This window comes from Hypanus sabinus, chromosome 4 (genome assembly GCF_030144855.1).
Source record: "Hypanus sabinus isolate sHypSab1 chromosome 4, sHypSab1.hap1, whole genome shotgun sequence".
Classification (NCBI taxonomy): Eukaryota; Metazoa; Chordata; class Chondrichthyes; order Myliobatiformes; family Dasyatidae; genus Hypanus; species Hypanus sabinus.
Genome location: NC_082709.1, coordinates 133537613 through 133556497, shown reverse-complemented (window position 1 = coordinate 133556497; position 18885 = coordinate 133537613). Strand labels below are relative to the sequence as shown.

At 38.1% G+C, this 18885-nt stretch overlaps 1 protein-coding gene across 2 annotated transcripts in view; it reads left to right on the top strand.

Moving 5' to 3' along the window:
- Nucleotides 1-18036, top strand: part of pola1 (polymerase (DNA directed), alpha 1) — a 291471-nt gene extending 273435 nt beyond the window's left edge. For both annotated transcript variants that reach the window (XM_059966177.1, XM_059966176.1), the window contains exon 37: nucleotides 17188-18036. In XM_059966177.1, coding sequence (XP_059822160.1) covers nucleotides 17188-17339 — 152 coding nt within the window. In that variant the 3' untranslated portion in view covers nucleotides 17340-18036. The remainder of the gene's footprint in view (nucleotides 1-17187) is intronic.
- The last annotated feature ends 849 nt before the right edge of the window (nucleotides 18037-18885 follow it).

The following is an 18885-nucleotide window of genomic DNA, read 5'->3' as shown; positions in this document are numbered from 1 at the left end:
GGCTTTTTAGAGCAACTGGTGGTCGAGTCCAGCAGCTATTCTGTAGTGGGTGTTGTGCAATGAACCAAAATTGATTAGAGAGCTTAAGGTAAAAGAACCCTTAGGTGAAAATGATCATAATATGATAAAATTCACCTTGAAATTTGAGGAGGAGAAGCTAAAGTCAGATATATCCATATGACAGCGGTGTAAAGGGAATTACGGAGGCATGGGTGAGGAGTTGGCCAGAATTGATTGGAAAAGCACACTGGTGGCAGAGCAACAATATCTGGAATTTCTGGAAGCAATTTGGAAGGCACAGATTTTTATATCCCAACAAAGAATATTCTAAAGCAAAGATGACACAACCATGCCTACAAGAGAACATAAAGCCAACATAAAAGCCAAAGAGAGGGAATATAATAGGATAAAAATTAGTGGGAAGATAAAGGATTAGGAAACTTCTAAAAACCAGCAGAAGGCAACTAAAAAAGTCATTAAGATGGTAAATATGAAATATGAAAGTGAGCCAGCCCATAATATTAAAAAGGATGCCAAAAGTTTCTTCATATAACATAAAGTGTAAAAGGGGGGTGGGGGGTGAGAGTGGATATCAGACCACTGGCAAATGATGCTGGAGGGATGATAATGGAGGAAAATTAAATGATGAACAAACTGAATAAGTATTTTGCATCAGTCTTCACTGTGGAAGACACTAGCAGTGTGGTGGAACTTCCAGGTGTCAGGTGTCATGAACTGTATGAAGCTACCATAACTAGTAAGAAGGTTCTTGGGAAACTGAAAGTTCTGAAGGTAGATAAGTCACCTGGACCAAATGGTGTACACCCCAGAATTCTGAAAGAGGTTGCTGAAGAGATCGTGGAGGCATTAGTAATGATCTTTCAAGCTTCACTAGATTCTGGAATGGTTCCAGAAGACTGAAAAATTGCAAATGTCGCTCCACTCTTCAAGAAGGAAGGGAGGGAGAAGAAAGGAAACTATAGGCCAGTTAGTCTGACTTCAGTGATTGGGAAGATGTTGGATTCGATTATTAAGGATGAGGTCTCAATACTTGGAGGCAGATGATATAATAGGCCATAATCAGTATGGTTTTCTCAAGGGAAAATCTTGCCTGACAAATCTGTTGGAATTCTTTGAAGAAATAACAAGCAGGATAGACAAAGGAAAATTGGTTGATGTTGTGTGCTTGGATTTTCAGAAGGCAGTTGACAAAGTGCTACACATGAGGCTGATTAACAAGCTGCAGGTTTTTTACAGGAAAGATTCTAACAGTGATAAAGCAGGATGCAAGGAGTGAGAATAAAGGGTGCCTTTTCTGGTTGTCTGCCGTTGACTGGTGGTGTTCCACAGGGGTCTGTGTTGGAACCGATTCTGTTTTATGTTATATATCAATGATTTGGATGATGGAATTAATGGCTCTGTTGCAAAGTTTGAAGATAGGTGGAGATGCAGGTAGTTTCGAAGAAGTAGAGAGGCTACAGAAGGACTTGGACTGATTAGTAGAATGGGCAAAGAATTGACAAATGGAATACAATGTCGGGAAGTGTATGGTCATGCACTTTAGTCGAAGAAATGAAAGGGTTGACTTTTTCTAGATGGAGAGAAAATACAAAAAAAAAGGTGGAAAGGGACTTTGGTGTCCTTGTGCAGGATTCCCTAAAGGTCAATTTGCGGGTTGAGTCTGTGGTGAGAAATGCAAATGCACTCATTTCAAAAGGACTAGAATATAAAAGCAAAGGTGTAATTTGAGATTTTGTAAAGCCTCACTTGGACTATTGTGAGCAGTTTTGGGCCCAGTATCTTGGAAAGGATGTGCTGAAACTGGAGAGGGTTCAAAGGAGGTTCATGAAAATGTTTCCAAGGTTGAATGGCTTGTCATATATGATGGCTCTGGACAAGATTTCAGAAGAATGAGTGGTGACCTAATTGAAATCTATCGAATGGTAAAATACTTTAGGATGGATGAGGAGAGGATGTTTCCTATGTTGGCAGAGTCTAAGACCAAAGGACACAATCTCAGAATAGAGGGGAATCCTTTTAGAATGGAGATGAGGAGGAATTTCTTTAGCTAGAGTGTGGTGAATCTGTGGAATTCTTTTCCATGATTGGATTAGACATTGTCTTTGTGGGAAAACCAGAGAATAGTAGTAGATGGTTCCCTCTCTGACTGTCGGCCTGTGACAGTGGAGTGACACAGGCATTGGTGCTGGGTCTCTTGTTGTTTGTCATCTATATCAATGATCTGGATGATAATGTGGTAAATTGGATCAGCAAATGTTCAGATGACACCAAGAGTGGGCGTGTAGTGGACAGTGAAGAAAACTATCAGGGTTTGCATTGGGATCTGGACCAGCTGGAAAAATTGCAGATGGAATTTAATGCAGACAAGTGTGAGATGTTGCACTTCGGTAGGACCAACCAGGGTAGGTCTTATAGAGTGAACAGTGGGACAATGAGGAGTGTGGTAGCAAAAAGGGATCTGGGAATCCTGGTTCATAATTCATTGTAAGTGGCATCACAGGTAGATAGGGTTATAAAGAAAGCTTTTGGCACATTGACCTTCATAAATCAAAGTACTGAGTACAGGATGTTATGTTGACATTGTATAAGATATTGGTGAGGCCTAATTTGGAGTATTGTGTGCAGTTTTGGTCACCTACCTATAGGAAAGGAGTAAGTAAGGTTGCAAGTGTACAGAGAAAATTTACAAGGTTGTTGCTGGGACTGGAGGACCTGAGTTATAAGGAAAGATTGAATAGGTTTGGACTTTATTCCTTGGAACATAGAAGATTGAGGAGAGATTTGATAGAGGTAGACAAAGTTATGAGGAGTATAGATAGGGTGAATGCAAGCAGGCTTTTTCCACTGTGATTGTCTGGGACATGGGTTAAGGGTGAAGGTGAAATGTTTAAGGGGAACATGAAGGGAAACTAATTCACTAAGAAGGTCATGAGAATGTGGAATGAGCTGCCAACTCAACTGGTAGTTGCTGGTTCAATTTCAACATTTAAGAGAAATTTGAATAGGAAGGTTATGGAGGGCTATCAACCAGGTGCAGGTCGTTGGGAGTAGGCAATTTAAATTGTTTGGCGCAGGCTAGATGGGCCAAATGGCCTTTTTGCATACTGTTCTTTTCTATAACCCTATGATATGAAATTAGGAAGAGTTGTTGGTAGTGAAGAAGGATATCATAAAGTTCTAATCAGTTAGTGAAGTGGGCTGAGAATTTCAGTTTAGATAGTGTGAGATGGTGCATTTCAGAATGCCGTACCAGTTCAGGATTTATATTATGAATGGTAGGGCATTATGGATTGTAATGGAACAGAGAGAGATGTAGGAATACAAGTGTGTAGTTGGTTGAAAGCAGCATCACAGAGTGGTGAAAGAGGTATGTACTATGCTGGCCTTCATCTGTCAGGACGTGAGTATAGGGGTTGGGACATGGTGTTGCAGTTGTGCACATCGTTGGTGAAGCTGCACTTGGAGTACTGTGTACAGTTTGACCAACCTGTTACTGGAAAGATGTAATTGAACTGGAAATAATACAGAAAAGATTTACAAAGCTGTCACCTCGGCTAGAGGTCTGATTTATAGGAAGAGATTAGCTTGGCTAGGTCTTTATTCCCTGGAACGTAGGAGAATGAGTTGGGGGGTGGGGGGGACCTTTATAGAAATGTTTGAAATTATGAGAGGCATAGAGGTGAAAGTTAACAATTTTTTCACCAGAGTAAGGGAGTCCAAAACTGGAGGGCATTCTATAGGTTTAGGGTGAGAAATGTAAGACCTGAAAGGCAACTTTTCACTGCAGAGGATGATCGGTATATGGAACAAATTGCCAGAAGTTGTCGTGAGGCAGGTACAGTAGAATAATTAAGAAGCACTCGATCAGATAAATGGGGGTGAGGCCTGGAGGGATATAAGCTGAATGCAGGAATTAGGGCAAACTGGATAGGCACCATGGACATTTTGGACTCGTTTAGCTGAAAGGCCTGTACTTGTGCTGTATTGCTCTGTGACTTTAAAAAGACTGGGCTCCACTGCTACCACCCATGTGGAGTGCAGCAAAGCTGAATGCTGATGGCTGTTGTTCAGTTTGTTACACAGTGAATCCAGGATACACTTTCATTCAAATTATGGGGCACCAGCTGGAACTGTTAGCCTCTCTGTATGATTCAGCCAAGTTTTTGTATGTTAAATGAGAATTGTTTTATCCTCTCTGGGAGGTGAACATTTATCATTTCTGGAGCACCCCTTCTTCTTGACCTTCTTGTATTTTCACCATTGACTCATTTCAGATCTGCAATATCAATGTCAATATAAAGTATATTGCATTTGCTTTAACCGTACCTGGTGTGTTCTGTTGAAAGAATTTTCTAGTTAGTTGGTTGGCTTAGAGAATTTTTATTACCAAACATGTTAGCAGTTAGGATTTTTTAAATTAACATTTGTGTAGTTATCACTTCCTTTATTAATAGTTGACATTAACTACTGAACTCTGAGAAAGCAACAGTTCGCATTAGTTGTCATAATTCTCTGCTGATCTATAGATGTTATAAAACCATCCTGCCTGAAAATTGTAAATATCTAGATCTTCTTGCAAAGGAGCTAAATTTCCAAAAAATTTAACTTGGGAGTGGTATCTGGCTGGTTGAGTCAATTGGAATATGAAAAGTTTTTATGGTTAAAATGCATAGTGAATATTACCTGAATTCTTTTGACTGCTGTTATTGTTGATTGTGGAAGTTTCATTTCATTGGAACAAAATCTTTCACTGATATCTTGACTGATAAGCATTTGCAGGCTGACCTGGAGAACATGTACCTACAGTAAACTGTTACCCCTGCATTGTCAGAACAATTGGATTTCAGTGGACCTTTTGAATGTTTAGACTGTGCCTTAATTGGAACTGCAGTGTTTCCTTTGGTGATAGACCTGGGGTCAGGATTTCAGTGTGTTACAGTGTGCATATATTTACCCCAGTACAGCAATGGTATCATAATACTGAAAAGCCTGAAGTTTGGATTATATCTTGCAAGGTTGCCTTCAGATATCTGTAGTACAGATCACCTTCCTGTCACATTTGCTCGACTGGTGTCACATCATGTTTCTGCTTCACATTGTAAAGTGTTTCAGGGCCATTATGGCAGTTTGTATGACCAGCTAGCATGCAGGGCATTAAACATTTTCAAATGCACTGTTAAAAGTATATGTTGGAATCAGATTATGGTCTGACAGGGCTACAGGATTGTCAGAGAAAAACAGATTGCAGTTTTAACACGTTTTGTGAACTTTATTTTAAACTCAAAGTCAGCACGATGAAAAGTGGGCAAGCATGTTATTTTGTTCTTCAACAACTCCCACCGCTGCCTGGAAGGAGTTTGTGCGTTTCCCTGTGACCGCGTGGGTTTCATCCTGCTTCCTCCTACAATCGGACAATGTAAGTTAATTGGTCATTGTTAATTGTCTCTTGATTAGGCCAGAGATAAATCGAAGGTTGCTGGGTGACACGGCTCGAAAGGCCAGAAGGGGTTACTCAGTGCTGTATCTCAATAAATAATAAAATTGTCATAAAATATAGACAAATAGTGGCACAAGCACAAAACACCAGATATAACCCGGATCAGCAACTGTCTTGTATTTAAAATATACTCTGATTCCTGTTTGTTGTGTATCTGATCGGGGAACAAAGGGGAAATATCATAGCACTGAACTTGATTTTGTATCTTTGCCTCAGACGAGCTCCAACCAGAATGATTTTCTTTTCATTTATTCATAGCAGCAATTCTTTAGGCCTTTCTGAACAGCATTTTCAACAAAATAAGGAGGCTGTTTTTTTGATGTTGATGTTCTTTACCAACTAGGTTAAGGTGGCCTCATATATGTATAGGAGCTTGCAAAGACAGGGAAGATTTCAATCCTATTAGTTTAAGTTGAACTTGTTCATCAAAATTAGAACAATATCAAAATGCATTTGGTATAGTATCACATAATAAAAAAAGTAAAAGAAAATTGAAAGCCATGGAAATAAAAGAATTTTTCTGTCAAATTTTTATGTTTTATGAATGGCTGGAATACCTTGAGCAATTAGTGTTCTCTGTCAGGCTTGTAAATCCAGAAATAATAAGTGGTGTCCACACACCCATAATTAAATCTAACCAAGAATCTTGGTTTTAAAGCAGCGAAAGGTAGAATACCAAAATCAGGACTAATATCACTGGCCTAGGTCATGAAACTTGTTATTTTGTGGCAGCAGTAAATTGCAATATGTAATAATAACAACTATAAATCACAATAAGATTGTGCAGTATATAAAAAAAATATGTAGTACAAAAAGAGAGGGAAAATTTACTGAGGAATTGTTAATGGGTTCAGTATCCATTCAGAAATCTGATGGTGAAGGTTGAAGAAGCTGTTCCTAAAACATTGAGTGTGTACCCTCAGGCTCTGTATACCTTCCTTGATGCTAGCAATGAGAAGAGGGCCTATCCCGGATGATGGACAGTTTTAGATTTCATGATGGATGCTGCCTTTTTGAGGCATTACCTTTTGAAGATGTCTTCGATGCTGGGCCCATAATGGAGCTGACTGAGTTCACAGTTTTTTGCAGCTTTTTCCGATCTTCCCCTTGATACCCGCTGGTGATGCAACCAGTTAGAATCCTGTGCATGGTACATCTGTAGAAACTTGTGAGAGTCTTTGGTGACTTATCAAATCTCCTCAAACTCCTAATGAAGTATGCTGCTGCCATGCCTTCTTTGAAATCTAAAACTGCTCACTCTGTACTGTTGATCCCTCGATGAGGACTGGTGTGTGTTCCCTCAACTCCCACTTCCTGAAATCCACTATCAATTCCTTGGTCTTATTGATGTTTAGTGCAAGGTTGTTGCAACACCACTCTACCAGCTGATCTGTCTCCCTCCTGTACTACTCCTCGTCACCATCTGAAATTCTGCCAACAATAGTTGTGTCATCGGATGGTGTTTGAGTTGTGCCTAGCCACGCATTCATGGGTGTAGAGAGAGTAGAGCAGTGGGCTAAACATGAATCTGTGAGGTGGTCCAGTGTTGATTGCCAGCTAGGAGGAGATATTTTTGTTCCAATCCACGCTGACTGTGGTCTCTTGATAAGGAAGTCAAGGATACAGTTGCAGAAGGAGTTATAGAGCCCAGGTTTTGGAGCTTATTGATTACTACTGAAGGTATGATGGTATTGAACACTGAGCTGTAATCAATAAACAGTAGCCTGACATAGGTTTTGTAATTGTTATTGCTTTTTCAGTTAACACATTGCAGTGTTAACCAAATTAGCAAACTAATTTTAATTGCATTGTAAACTTTAATTACCACCGAATATTCTCTCTAGCATTAAAACTCAGTTTTTAATAATGTCAAGTCTCATCTGTTCAAAGTATAATTTTGTTGTATTTTAAAAAGTAAAGTAAAATCTATTTAGCAGATTATGAGACACAGGATTTCTTTTCCTGTTCATTGCACACTCAAATTTAGGGGCACTAAAGCTGGTCTTAGTTTCAGAATCCAGTTCTGGAGCTTTAAACTATTTGTTGCTTTCATTTTCATTGAAGTCTTCCATAGCTAAATTAAGAACTTTTCTGTAAGTGGCAAATTGTACAGATCTTCGGACTTGCATTTATGCTGCCTCTCTTACGTCTTCAGATCTTCCTAAAAGAAACTTTCCAATGAATAGGTTATTTTTGTAGTTTTGCAGGTGAACATAGCATACTATGGATCCTGTAGAGGGAAATCAAATGACTGAATGATTTGCTTTTGTCAGTTGGTTATTGAGGTCAGTGGTCCAGGAATCTCTTGTCCCACCGCTGAGAAGTGGTGGAGGTAGATATTGTCACAGTATTTAAGAAGCACTTGATGAGCACTTGGATCACTAAGACAAAGAATGCTATGTACCAAGTGCAAGTAAATGAGATTAATATGTATATATAAATTTTGATAGTTGGGGTACACCTAGTGGTCTGAAAGGACCTTTTCTGTCCTGATGACTCTATGGCGTTGTTTATAATCAGCTAAGTAAACATCGATGTCTCAATTTAATTACTGCACTGTAGGCTAAACTAGTGTGTGCATGGGTAGATACGTAATGCTTACATCTGTGATGATTTGTCCTTTAAGTGTTTAAAATAAATACAATTTAAAATTTAAGTGGAGGTAAAATTAAATGATAATTATTTTGGCCTTAAATCATTTGCAGTGGTAGTGTTTCTACATTGCCTAATGCAGTACAGTTAGTGGGGTCATTTTACAATCACCACTAGCTAAGTACCTGCATTTCAAAAAGCCTGCACATTTGGCTATTGAAAATTGCAGAGAAATTGCAAAAGTTGATGTTTTTAACCTATCTCAAAAATCTGTGCAAATGTGAAGAGCTTGCCACGGTAAAGAAAGCAATCCCCTCTGCAGCAAAATTCAGATAATTTTGTAAAAATGTCTGTTTGTCAGAGCTTGGATGTCAAAATAGTTTTACTTCAATGGCTTTGATAATCCAAAAGTTAGGCTTGTTTGTCCCTTTAATTTATTAATTCTATAAAATAAATATGTAGCTTTGCAATCAGTTAACTTTGGAAAGCTTTTTAAAAGATTACACAGTCTATCATCACCTGCGAGAAAGGAAGAAGGCAGAGTATCCTTCATTCACTTGTGCTGTAGCATATTTTATCCTGATTGTGACAGGAAGATTATAGTACAAACAGCTTCTCCAGTTCTGCACTCAGTGTTCAGCTGAATTTTGGTACAGAAGTTATTAACTGACATCTGTTTACAGTATATGGAAGTACAATTTTAGAAAGTTTAGGCTCTTATACAAAATATGCACTAAACGTTTCAGATTTTCTTTATCCTGCTCAGTATGAATATTACTTGACTAGTGATTGAAGTGTTCATTATTTTGCCTGTAGTGATATTTCAGTTTTGTACAAGGTAATCAAGGTTACTAGATAAGACCAGTTTCACCAGAAATCCAAAGTAACATGCACTCTTTAGTAATGATATACACAATGTAATGAAACAATGGTCAAAAGCCAGATTTGTCTATGCAACTGAATATAGCTTTCTTTTGACAAGTAGCTCAAAAATCTTTTCATTGGCAGCATCACTGGAATCAAATCATTGGGACAGTGGCTTATTGATGTACTTACATTTTTGTGTGATTGTAATACTTGCTGATGGGACAAGTGGAAGATTATTGCTTACAGATCAAATAAACAGTATTTTCACTTTGTCTTTAAAATTGATTACACAATCACTGTTGTCTCTTGAGCTAATGTTTTTGTGCTATTGGCCTCAATGGCACCACCTATAGGATGTTGATAGTTTGACTCTTTCTGGGCCCCAGAGCTGAAGATTGGACAGCAGGGATGACCCACTGTATCCCTGCTAGCTCTACAACTGGAACAATCAACATGTTCCTTATCTTTGTTGCTTCTGCATTATTATTTTTTAACGAATTAATCCAATCCCCTGTTGCAATCTCAGCTTCTATAACCCCTGGTAGGAAAAATATGAAGGACACTTTTAGAAAGCTTAAGTGCTTAGGTGTGTTAAATTTGTCACATTTTCTTTATTCTGCTCACTCTGTAAGAATATTATGTGACCAGTGATTGAAGTGTCCATTAATTTTCCACAGTAATCTTTCAACTTTGTTCAAGTTAATCAAGGTCACCGAGACAAGATAATTACACCATAAATCCAAAGTAACTACTACACGGTTTAGCTTGCTAAAATAAACTGAAAAATTATGCTTTTTATCCTTTTGAATCATTGCCGTTTTTTCAATTCAATAACCATTGTATGGACCGTGTCTTTCTCCCCAGTGGATCTGTTGTTGCCCACCAAATCCATTCCAGGCTTTCTATCTAGAAATGCTTCTATCAAATTTTTGGCCCTGCTCAAATATCAGAACAGCTCCTTTCAGAGACACTAATAGTACCCTGTATATTGTGGCAAAGATAGACTATTTATTTTCATCTTTCTCTAATAGTCCATATCCTTTGATGCTTTTGAAGACACCATTCTTCTCTAGAGCTCCCCATCCTTGTCCATATGGGGAGGGCTTCATATACTTCTCTCTTTTTCTTCAGTAGTAAACTCCTTTTCCTGTGTTTCTGTATCTAGTAAGGATGCCTCCTATTCCTCATCTTCAGTGTCCTTTGACGACGTCAGCTCTGTATCACCTCCACTCATCTTTTGTGCTGTTGATCAATTGACTTGCATACAACTTTTGGGACATTCAATACTGAATAAGCAAACAGTTTCAACAACTAAATATTATTTGTAATCTCCACCACCAAGCTGATTCCATTCCTCTCTCAGATTGCTGATTGTAACCTATTTCAGTTTCAATCTTAGTCACACAACTGGCCCTGAGATAATCTTTGGATCATATGTCCATTCAACCTTTTTTCTACCTCAGCGATGTCACTGACTCAATCCTGTCTTTATTCCTGATGAAACCTTCCTCCTTACTTGGCAAAGCGCTTTTAACTGGCCTCTAACATTACCTAAAACTCTTCAATTGTCCTAACAATCACAGTACTTTTATTATTAACCCCTGGCTTCTAATTAAACAATGCCTCGATTCTGAAATTTTTACTCTTCTTTTTCAGTCCCTTTCAAGACCTTTCCTTTCCCTATCTTTGTCATCCCTCCAACTGCAATCCTATGAATTAACTGTGCTCCTTAATTCTGATTGCTTGAATATCTCTGTCCAATATGCAGTCCTCATAAAGAGTATTCACCCCCCCCCCCCGGAAGTTTGCATGTTTTATTGTTTTATAAAATTGAATCACAGTGGATTTAATTTGGCTTTTTTGACACTGCTCAATGAAAAAGATTCTTTTGTGTCAGTGAAAACATCTCTAAAGTGATCTAAATTAATTACAAATATAAAATTCAAAATAATTGATTGCATAAGTACTCAACCCTTTTAAAATGACACACCAAATCATCACTGGTGCAAGCAACTAGTTTTAGAAGTCACATAATTAGTTAAATGAAGATCACCTGTGTACAGTCAAGGTGTTACAATTAATTATGGTAAAAATACACCTATATCTGGAAGGCCAACTTCTGGTGAATCAGTATCCTGGCAAAAACTACACCATGAAGATCAGAACACTCCAAGCAACTCTGCAAAAAGGTTATTGAAAAGCACAAATCAGGAGATGGATACAAGAACATTTCCAAGTCACTGAATATCCTTTGGAGTACAGTTAAGTCAATCGGCAAGAAATGGAAAGAATATGGCACAGCTGTAGATCTGCTTAGAGCAGGCTGTCCTAAAAACTGAGTGACCGTGCAGGAAGGGGACTAGTGATCAGGGAGGCCACCAAGAGACGTATAACAACTCTGGAAGAGTTACAAGCTTCAGTGGATGAGATGGGAGAGACTGTGCATACAACATCTGTCTCCTGGGTGTGTCTCTTGTCACCGTTTTATAGGAGAGTGGCAAAGAGAAAGCCAGTGTTGGAAAAAAAAATCACATGAAATGTCAGCAAGAGTTTGCCAGAAGGCATGTGGGAGACTCTGAAGTCAGCTGAAAGAAGGTTCCATGGTCTGATGAAACCAAAATTGAGCTTTTTGGCCATCAGACCTATTGCTATGCTTGACGTAAGCCAAACACCACAGATCATCAAAAACACACCATTCCCATCGTGAAGCATAGTGGTGGCTGCATCATACTGTGGGGATGCTTCACTGCAACAGGCCCTGGAAGGCTTGTGAAGGTAGAGGGTGAAATGAATGCAGCAAAGTACAAGGAAACACTGGAAGAAAACCTGTTGCAGTCTGCAGGAGAACTGTGACTTGGGAGAAGATTTGTTTTCCAGCAAGACAGTGACCCCCAAGCATAAAGTCAAAGCTACACAGAAATTGCTTAAAAACAACAAAGTTAATGTCCTGGAGTGGCCAGGTCAGAGTCCAGATCTCAGTCCAATTGAGAATATGTGGCTGGACTTGAAAAGGACTGTTCACTCATGATCCCCATGCAATCTAACAGAACTTGAGCAGTTTTGTAAAGGAGGATGGGGTAAAATTGCAACATCCAGCTAATAGAGACCTAGCCACACAGACCCAAAGCTGTAATTGCTAGCAAAGATGCATCTAGCAAATACTGACTTGAAGGGATGAATACTTACAATTACTTTGAGTTTTATATTTGTAAATAATTTATATCACTTTGTAGAGATCTGTTTTCACTTTCACATGAAAGAGTCTTTTTCTCTTGATCAGTGGCAAAAAAAGCCAAATTAAATCCACGTGATCCACTGTTGTGAAACAATAACACATGAAAACTTCCAAGGGGAGGTGAATACTTTTTATAGGCATTGTAACTCCAAACTTCTTATTAAACCTTTCTGTTATTCCCTCCGTTAAGTCACTCCATAATACATGAGTGACTTTAACTTGTCTTCTATTTCAATCTCTTTGTGCCTTGGTAGCAAGTTTTGTTTGGCAGCAATTCTGTAAACAACCTCATGAGATCTTGTTTATATTAAAGGAGTTATATGAATGCAAGTCCTTTTTCTTGTATTTGTCTTGATAATAACTATAATCTCTCTTTTCTATAATGAAGATGAACTTTCACTGTACCCCATCCCTGGTTTGAAAGTGCTTCCTACATTTGGTTATCGAGAATTACAGAGAACATGCAGCTGTACCCTTGTCAGTGATTCACTTGAATCCATTGTACTTGAATAAAGTATCAAGAATCCCAAATTTCTTTTCAATTATCTTTTCAATCTGCACTCAGGCCTTAAAGATCTCATCGTCATCCCTGATCACTTGTCCCTGAATCTCAAGAACTGAAGTGATTGTGGTTCATTCTGTTAATCTTCTACTAAAAATGAACCTTTTTGCATTTCTCTGATGTCTGCCCCTGTGGCCCATCTATCCAGACCATTAAATCAGCCTTCCAGTCTTGTGCCCAGGTCTAAACACATTATATAATGGAAGATATCTTCACTATCATAGTGAAGTAAGTCTTGCTTTGTTGCATTGCTAAATACTGTATATAAACAGGTTCATCAAGCAGCCCTATATGCTGATCCTGCTAAACCCCAGCACCTGATATTTGGAAGTAGATACTGATTCCAATCTTCAGTGTGAATGAGGTGTTTGGCAGTGCAGCCCTCTACTACAGAATTCAGGCTTAAAGAAAAAAACTAAAGCAATCTGACTAACAATCAGATTATTCATTTGACTGCTGCTTGAATAGATATTTTTGACTAATATTTTTTATTTCTGCCTAATTGATATAACTGCTTGGTGCATTTGCATCACGGTAATGCGTTATGTTAATGAACTCTCACAGACTCTGGGTTTTGTCAGCTACACAACTCCACAACTTCAAAAGCAATTCCCTTTTGTTAGTGTCTGAATATGCTACAAGAATGCTCTGGGACTTTCCTTGAATAGTGACTAATATTTCTTGGCACTTATATCCAGTATGCGAAAGACCTTGAATTGATTATGTTCCTATTTCTACCTCCAGGCATCCCAAACACTATTATTATTGCAATACTTTTTAATGTATTCACTATAGTGGTGTATAAAATTACCGGAGCCAGTCTGTATAGAACAGTGATCTGGGTGTTGTCGAGGCAGGGATATGTAACAACCCAAAAGTCTGCAGATATCCCTCCTGCAGTGCCATGGGACCTGACAGAATGGATGGTTCTATGATTTAATCGCACCCGAAAGCTTTGTGCAGAGGTTTGTCCACTGAATGAAAGATGTAGCGGTAAGGCAAAGCCCATCACATCTCTTTGCTAAGAAAGTGCAAATCTCATTTCAACATACTGCTGTCTTCCATTAGCGCTACTTCAAATATTTTCCAGTGGAAAGTGATCTCTGTTTCAAGTACTCCTTATGACTTCGTTCTGAAAGCAAGTAAGAGCTTAGGGTGTTTATTGTTTTTTCTTTTCACATTGGATTTGGAAAATAGTGGTGACTCCAGATCTCTGCCTAGGCTGAAATACTACATCCAGCATGAACTCAGCATGTTTATTTTCTGTTGCTTGGTACTGATCTAGGCTGAGCATTTTTGTGCATAAGTGGTGGGAAACAGAGCAGTGATAAGGTAAGCACGATCTCTGGCTTAGAGTACCTAAAAGGTGACACACTCTGATAAACAGGTGATCTGCTTTTGCAATTGGATATCTGAACCAAGCGGGTCTGTGTTACAGGAAGGAATTCAAGGATGGAGTGGCGTAGTGGCTCAGAAAGATACTGCACCTTATTCAAGTCTAGTAACCTGAGTTCAATCCTGGCCTCTGCTACTAAATGTGTAGAATTTCTCTTTGTAACTGCCCAAGTGCTCTGGTTTCCTCCCACAACCCAAAGATGTGCTGGTTGGTAGATTAGTTGGCTACAGTAAATTACCTCTACCACAGATAGGGTAAGAGAATCAGTGAGAAGGAGAATGAGATTGTTCTGTAAACTAGCATAGGTTTTGGGCCAAGTGGCCTCCAACATTGTAAGGAAGATATGACGGAAGGTATTGGAGGGGGAAAGATCTCACTTTCACTATAATGAGATTCCAATATCTTACAAAATTTTAAAGGAGATTAAGAATTCTTTAAATATGTTAAAGATTAGAACTGAGCAAAAATAAGCTTGTCCTTCTTGAACTCTACCTTCTTGAAACCAGTATTGCAGTTGTAGTGGTACGCTTGATAGATAAACCTCTCATTGTTGTGTCATCTGATAGAACATGAGATTTCTTGCGGTTCCAATAAAGGTAACTCAAGTTTGACCTTCCTTCTACATACACTGACATTTTCTTCCTTCTTCAGTTTTTTTAGCCTAAGTACATTGCACCAAAAATTTACGGCTGACATTGTATTATACTTTTAAAAAAGAACAGTTTGGGAAATAAAAACATTGGGAGAAAAATACAATAGCCACCAAGATATTTAAGGTAGTTGGAAAGGACCTCCATGTGATTAAGGAGAACCCTGTTGTGATCAAGGTATTTATTAACACAGTTCTTTTTATCTTGCTGTTGCCATTTTTAATGCTGTGGCATAGTTTTCATGTACTGTACCACAGCACAAAGCATGTCCAGCAGCTGAAAAATGACTGCGTTTGAATATTTTTAAAAACTCTTGGACAGCTACATGGACAGGAGAGGTTTCAAACAGTGATTCCCAACCTGGGCCCCATGGACCCCTTACTTAATGGTATTGATCTGTGGCGTAAAAAAGATTAGGAACCTCTGGTTTAAAGGGATATGAGTCAAATGGGGGCAAATTAGATCAGCTTACAGGAGCATCTTGGTTGGCAAGGATGATCTGGGCTTGACGGCCTGTTTCTGTCATAATTACTCTGACCATAAATCAGCGTGTGTATTAAACACTTTTCATAAATGACCCAATTTAAAATATTGCTTATTGCTTTCTGTTTCTTTCAATTTTTTCTCTGAAGTGGAATATTGGCTGGTTAAAGTTTAGAAGTTTTTTTTTACTTGTCATTTCTTGAATGGAGTTTCAGGAAATACAAATATTGACAAATGAGATTGCTTTTTGAATAAAATTTTCTCTCTGCACCCTTCTCCAGTTGCCACTACCAGTAACCCACACTGACATGTCACTGAAAATAAAAAGCCATTTGTTGTGAGATCTTGATGCAGTAATTGAACAGAGGACGTGTCTTTGCAAAAGGCATCAAAATCTTTTTGATGCCCAATTCTAATGTTTACATTAAGTATTCCCAGTTTGATTAAAATTATTACATATGAAAGTAGGAAAGGTTGTTCATCATCAGCTGAAGTGTTTCTTTAACTACATAATATTCTCTCACCTAGCTAGGCTGGTGGCAAAAGTTAATATCTCAGCAGAAAGGATGGGGGAAAACAAAGGAGTTAATTCCAGTTTTAGTCATCAAATGACTATGGTTATGATCAAACTATTCTATCTCTTAGAACCCATTAACAAGTTTTACCTGTTCAGGAGAAAAAATAGTTATTTCTTATCAGATTCATTGGAGCAGCAAATGCAATGGTCTACACTGAACCAAGCATGTGTATAAAATACTGAAACATAGAGGGCAAAAGGTTATCCATTAATGCTATTGAAATAAATCTGTTGTATTGAATATTTTTACAGAGTTGAAATTGTATTTTTGCAGCTTAGGAAAGCTTTAATGGTATAAGAGGAGCTATTGACCACACAGGCCTGTCACTTTTTGTTTTATAAGTGTAAAGTAATTGTCATTTCGTCACTCATGCATTTAGCATTAAAATATTCACCACTCTTATTCTGACAAAAAAATGCAAGCATATAAATGTTTAAGACTAATCTTACATGCATAAATTTATTTGAAAGGAAGTTAAACCATTTTAGATTGTTGTAACTGTGAACAAGAAAAGACTGCTAGACTTGAGCTAGTTGCTCATTTTTCATAAGTGAGGGTCAGCTTTATACAGTATAACTCTTTCATTGTAGCCATATTATTATTTTAATTGATCCCTTTTGAGGCTTGGTCACATTTTATCCAGAATGCTTTTCATTGCATCAAATTTTGGCAATAACTTGTGTCACTTTGCTTGGATATTTATTGTGCAACTCATTTCCATTTTGATGAATTTTTTTAAATCTGCCTTTCTAGTGATTTCCTAATTATTAGCATCATATGTCTTTAATGATCTTTGTTAAATTAGTTTTTACAAATTACTTCATAAACTTAATGTCGCTTACCTGCAAAAGGGACAGAAATTCTTTCGCAACATTCAACTAAAGTCCCTTTGCTTGGCAAAGGTTCCGAATACGTGTTGCTCATCTCCATATCTTATCCAGGTGGATAATAAGGAGTATGCCACATGAATCTGGCTAACTGCCTTATGCAGATTTATAGATTTAAGTATAGGGTTTTCTGATATGAGATTTGTGACATATTCAATATGATTTCGAATTAGCTCTGTTTCGATGGAAACAGGCAATGAAATAAAATGTGTTTAAGTTAATTAAATCGGCTTTTTTCTGATGAGTGTTGGTGACAAACAATTGTGAGATGTATGTTTTTGTAAGGAATTGGATGGATATTGAACAAATAAAAATTTTAAAAACTTTCAAGTTGATTAACATTTTACAGAGCTGGAGCACTGAGAAACACTAGTTTTGTTTCTAAAATTTATTTCTGAATACTGTTTTTCTTTTTTCAGATCCCATAAAGAGGTGGTCTCGTGAAATGAACGAGTACATTTCTGTGTACAAGCGGCTAAAAGGAGTCATGGATGATGTGCTGTCTTCCAGCAGCTATTCTGAGGTGAACCTCAGTAAACTCTTCCAGCCATTCAGTACAGTCACAAAGTGAAAGAGATGTTGCTGTCTCACGTTACTTTTAATGGAATGGATCCAGAACAACCAAAACGTTTCTGTTTATAATTTTGAGATCTGTGAAGATCTGGGGAATTGCTCTTTACATGTGATCCACAAAGTGAAATCTAACTCTGGTTATGATGCAGAAAGTCAGAACAGCAAGTGTTAGGAAAAGGCTCAATGAGCTCATTGCATAGACTTGTTTTAAAATAAAATTTGATGAAAGATGACATTGCATATGTTAACATCAATTGAACCTGTAAAGCAATGAAAGTAATCCATTAGAAGCTGACTGGGAAGGGAGTATAGGACCGATGGTACTTCTGTTTTGAAAGGGTGATCGAAAAAGAGGGATCACTGCAGAATCCCACTTGAAGTGGAACAACAGGTCTCATTTAGAAAGAACCAAACAATCTGTTTAAGTGACTTAAGCATATTGAGTTGGAGGACGAACAGACAAACACAACGGCCTTTAATAGGTAGCTGCCAATACATGACACAGGTACAACAATCTATTCACAATTTCTTCCTATCATTTTAAAAGTAGATGTTAATTTTTTTTAATGTAAGAAATCTTTTACTTGTACAATGTTTATCCTGTTTTGAATAAAATCAACTTTATTATTTCTGAATCATTTCCAACATGTGATTAATGCTTAAAAAAGACTTGTCTTTTACTGTAAAGAATTCTAATAAAGGTTATTGAAAGTTCTTATTTTATTCATTGATGAACCTGTGCATCATTCCAGCATTCGTAAATGGCGACTTCATGAGTGAACCTCACTGGCTATGTTGTTTTCTAGAAATTGTAAGCTTTTTATTAGGGCCGCACAGTATCGTGGTGGCTAGCACAATGCTTTACAACATCAGGGACCCGGGTTAAATTTCCACCGCTGCCTGTAAGGAATTTGTATGTTCTCCTCGTGACCACATGGGTTTCCTCCCACAGTCCAAAGACATACAGGTTGGTAAGTTAATTGATCATTGTAAGTTGTCCAGTGATTAGGCCAGGATTAAACTGGGGAACTGCTGAACAGCACAGCTCAAAGGGCTGGAAGGCCCTCCTCTGCACTGTATCTTAGTAAATTATTATTATTAATTTTCTCACTTTTCCAACTGAAAGATGCAAAGAATGCAAACTTTACAGATGGTTTGAAATTTAACCTATTGATGCCACAAGGTGGGCACAGCCATGAGATTGATGCAGTTCGCAGCGGACCAAACCACATACAATGTGAAGGCCAAGGGTGCAATTTCCTGAAATGTCCAAGGAGGCTCAGGGTATAACTCAAGGGAGTTAGAGCATGGTTGTGTCCAGCTCCAATAAGACTCGTTTCATTCCGGAACTTACAGAGGCACTTCACTGGGAGTAGGTTTTGATGAGAGGAGACTGAATAGGTAGGTGGAGGTTAAATTTCCTAGGGTTATTCTTCCAAATGGCAGAGCCACAATTTCAGTTGGGACAGTGGTGTGCTCCTCATGCAGGATGTGGGAGATCAGGGAGAGTGCCAGTGTTCCTGATCACACCATCTGTAGGTAGT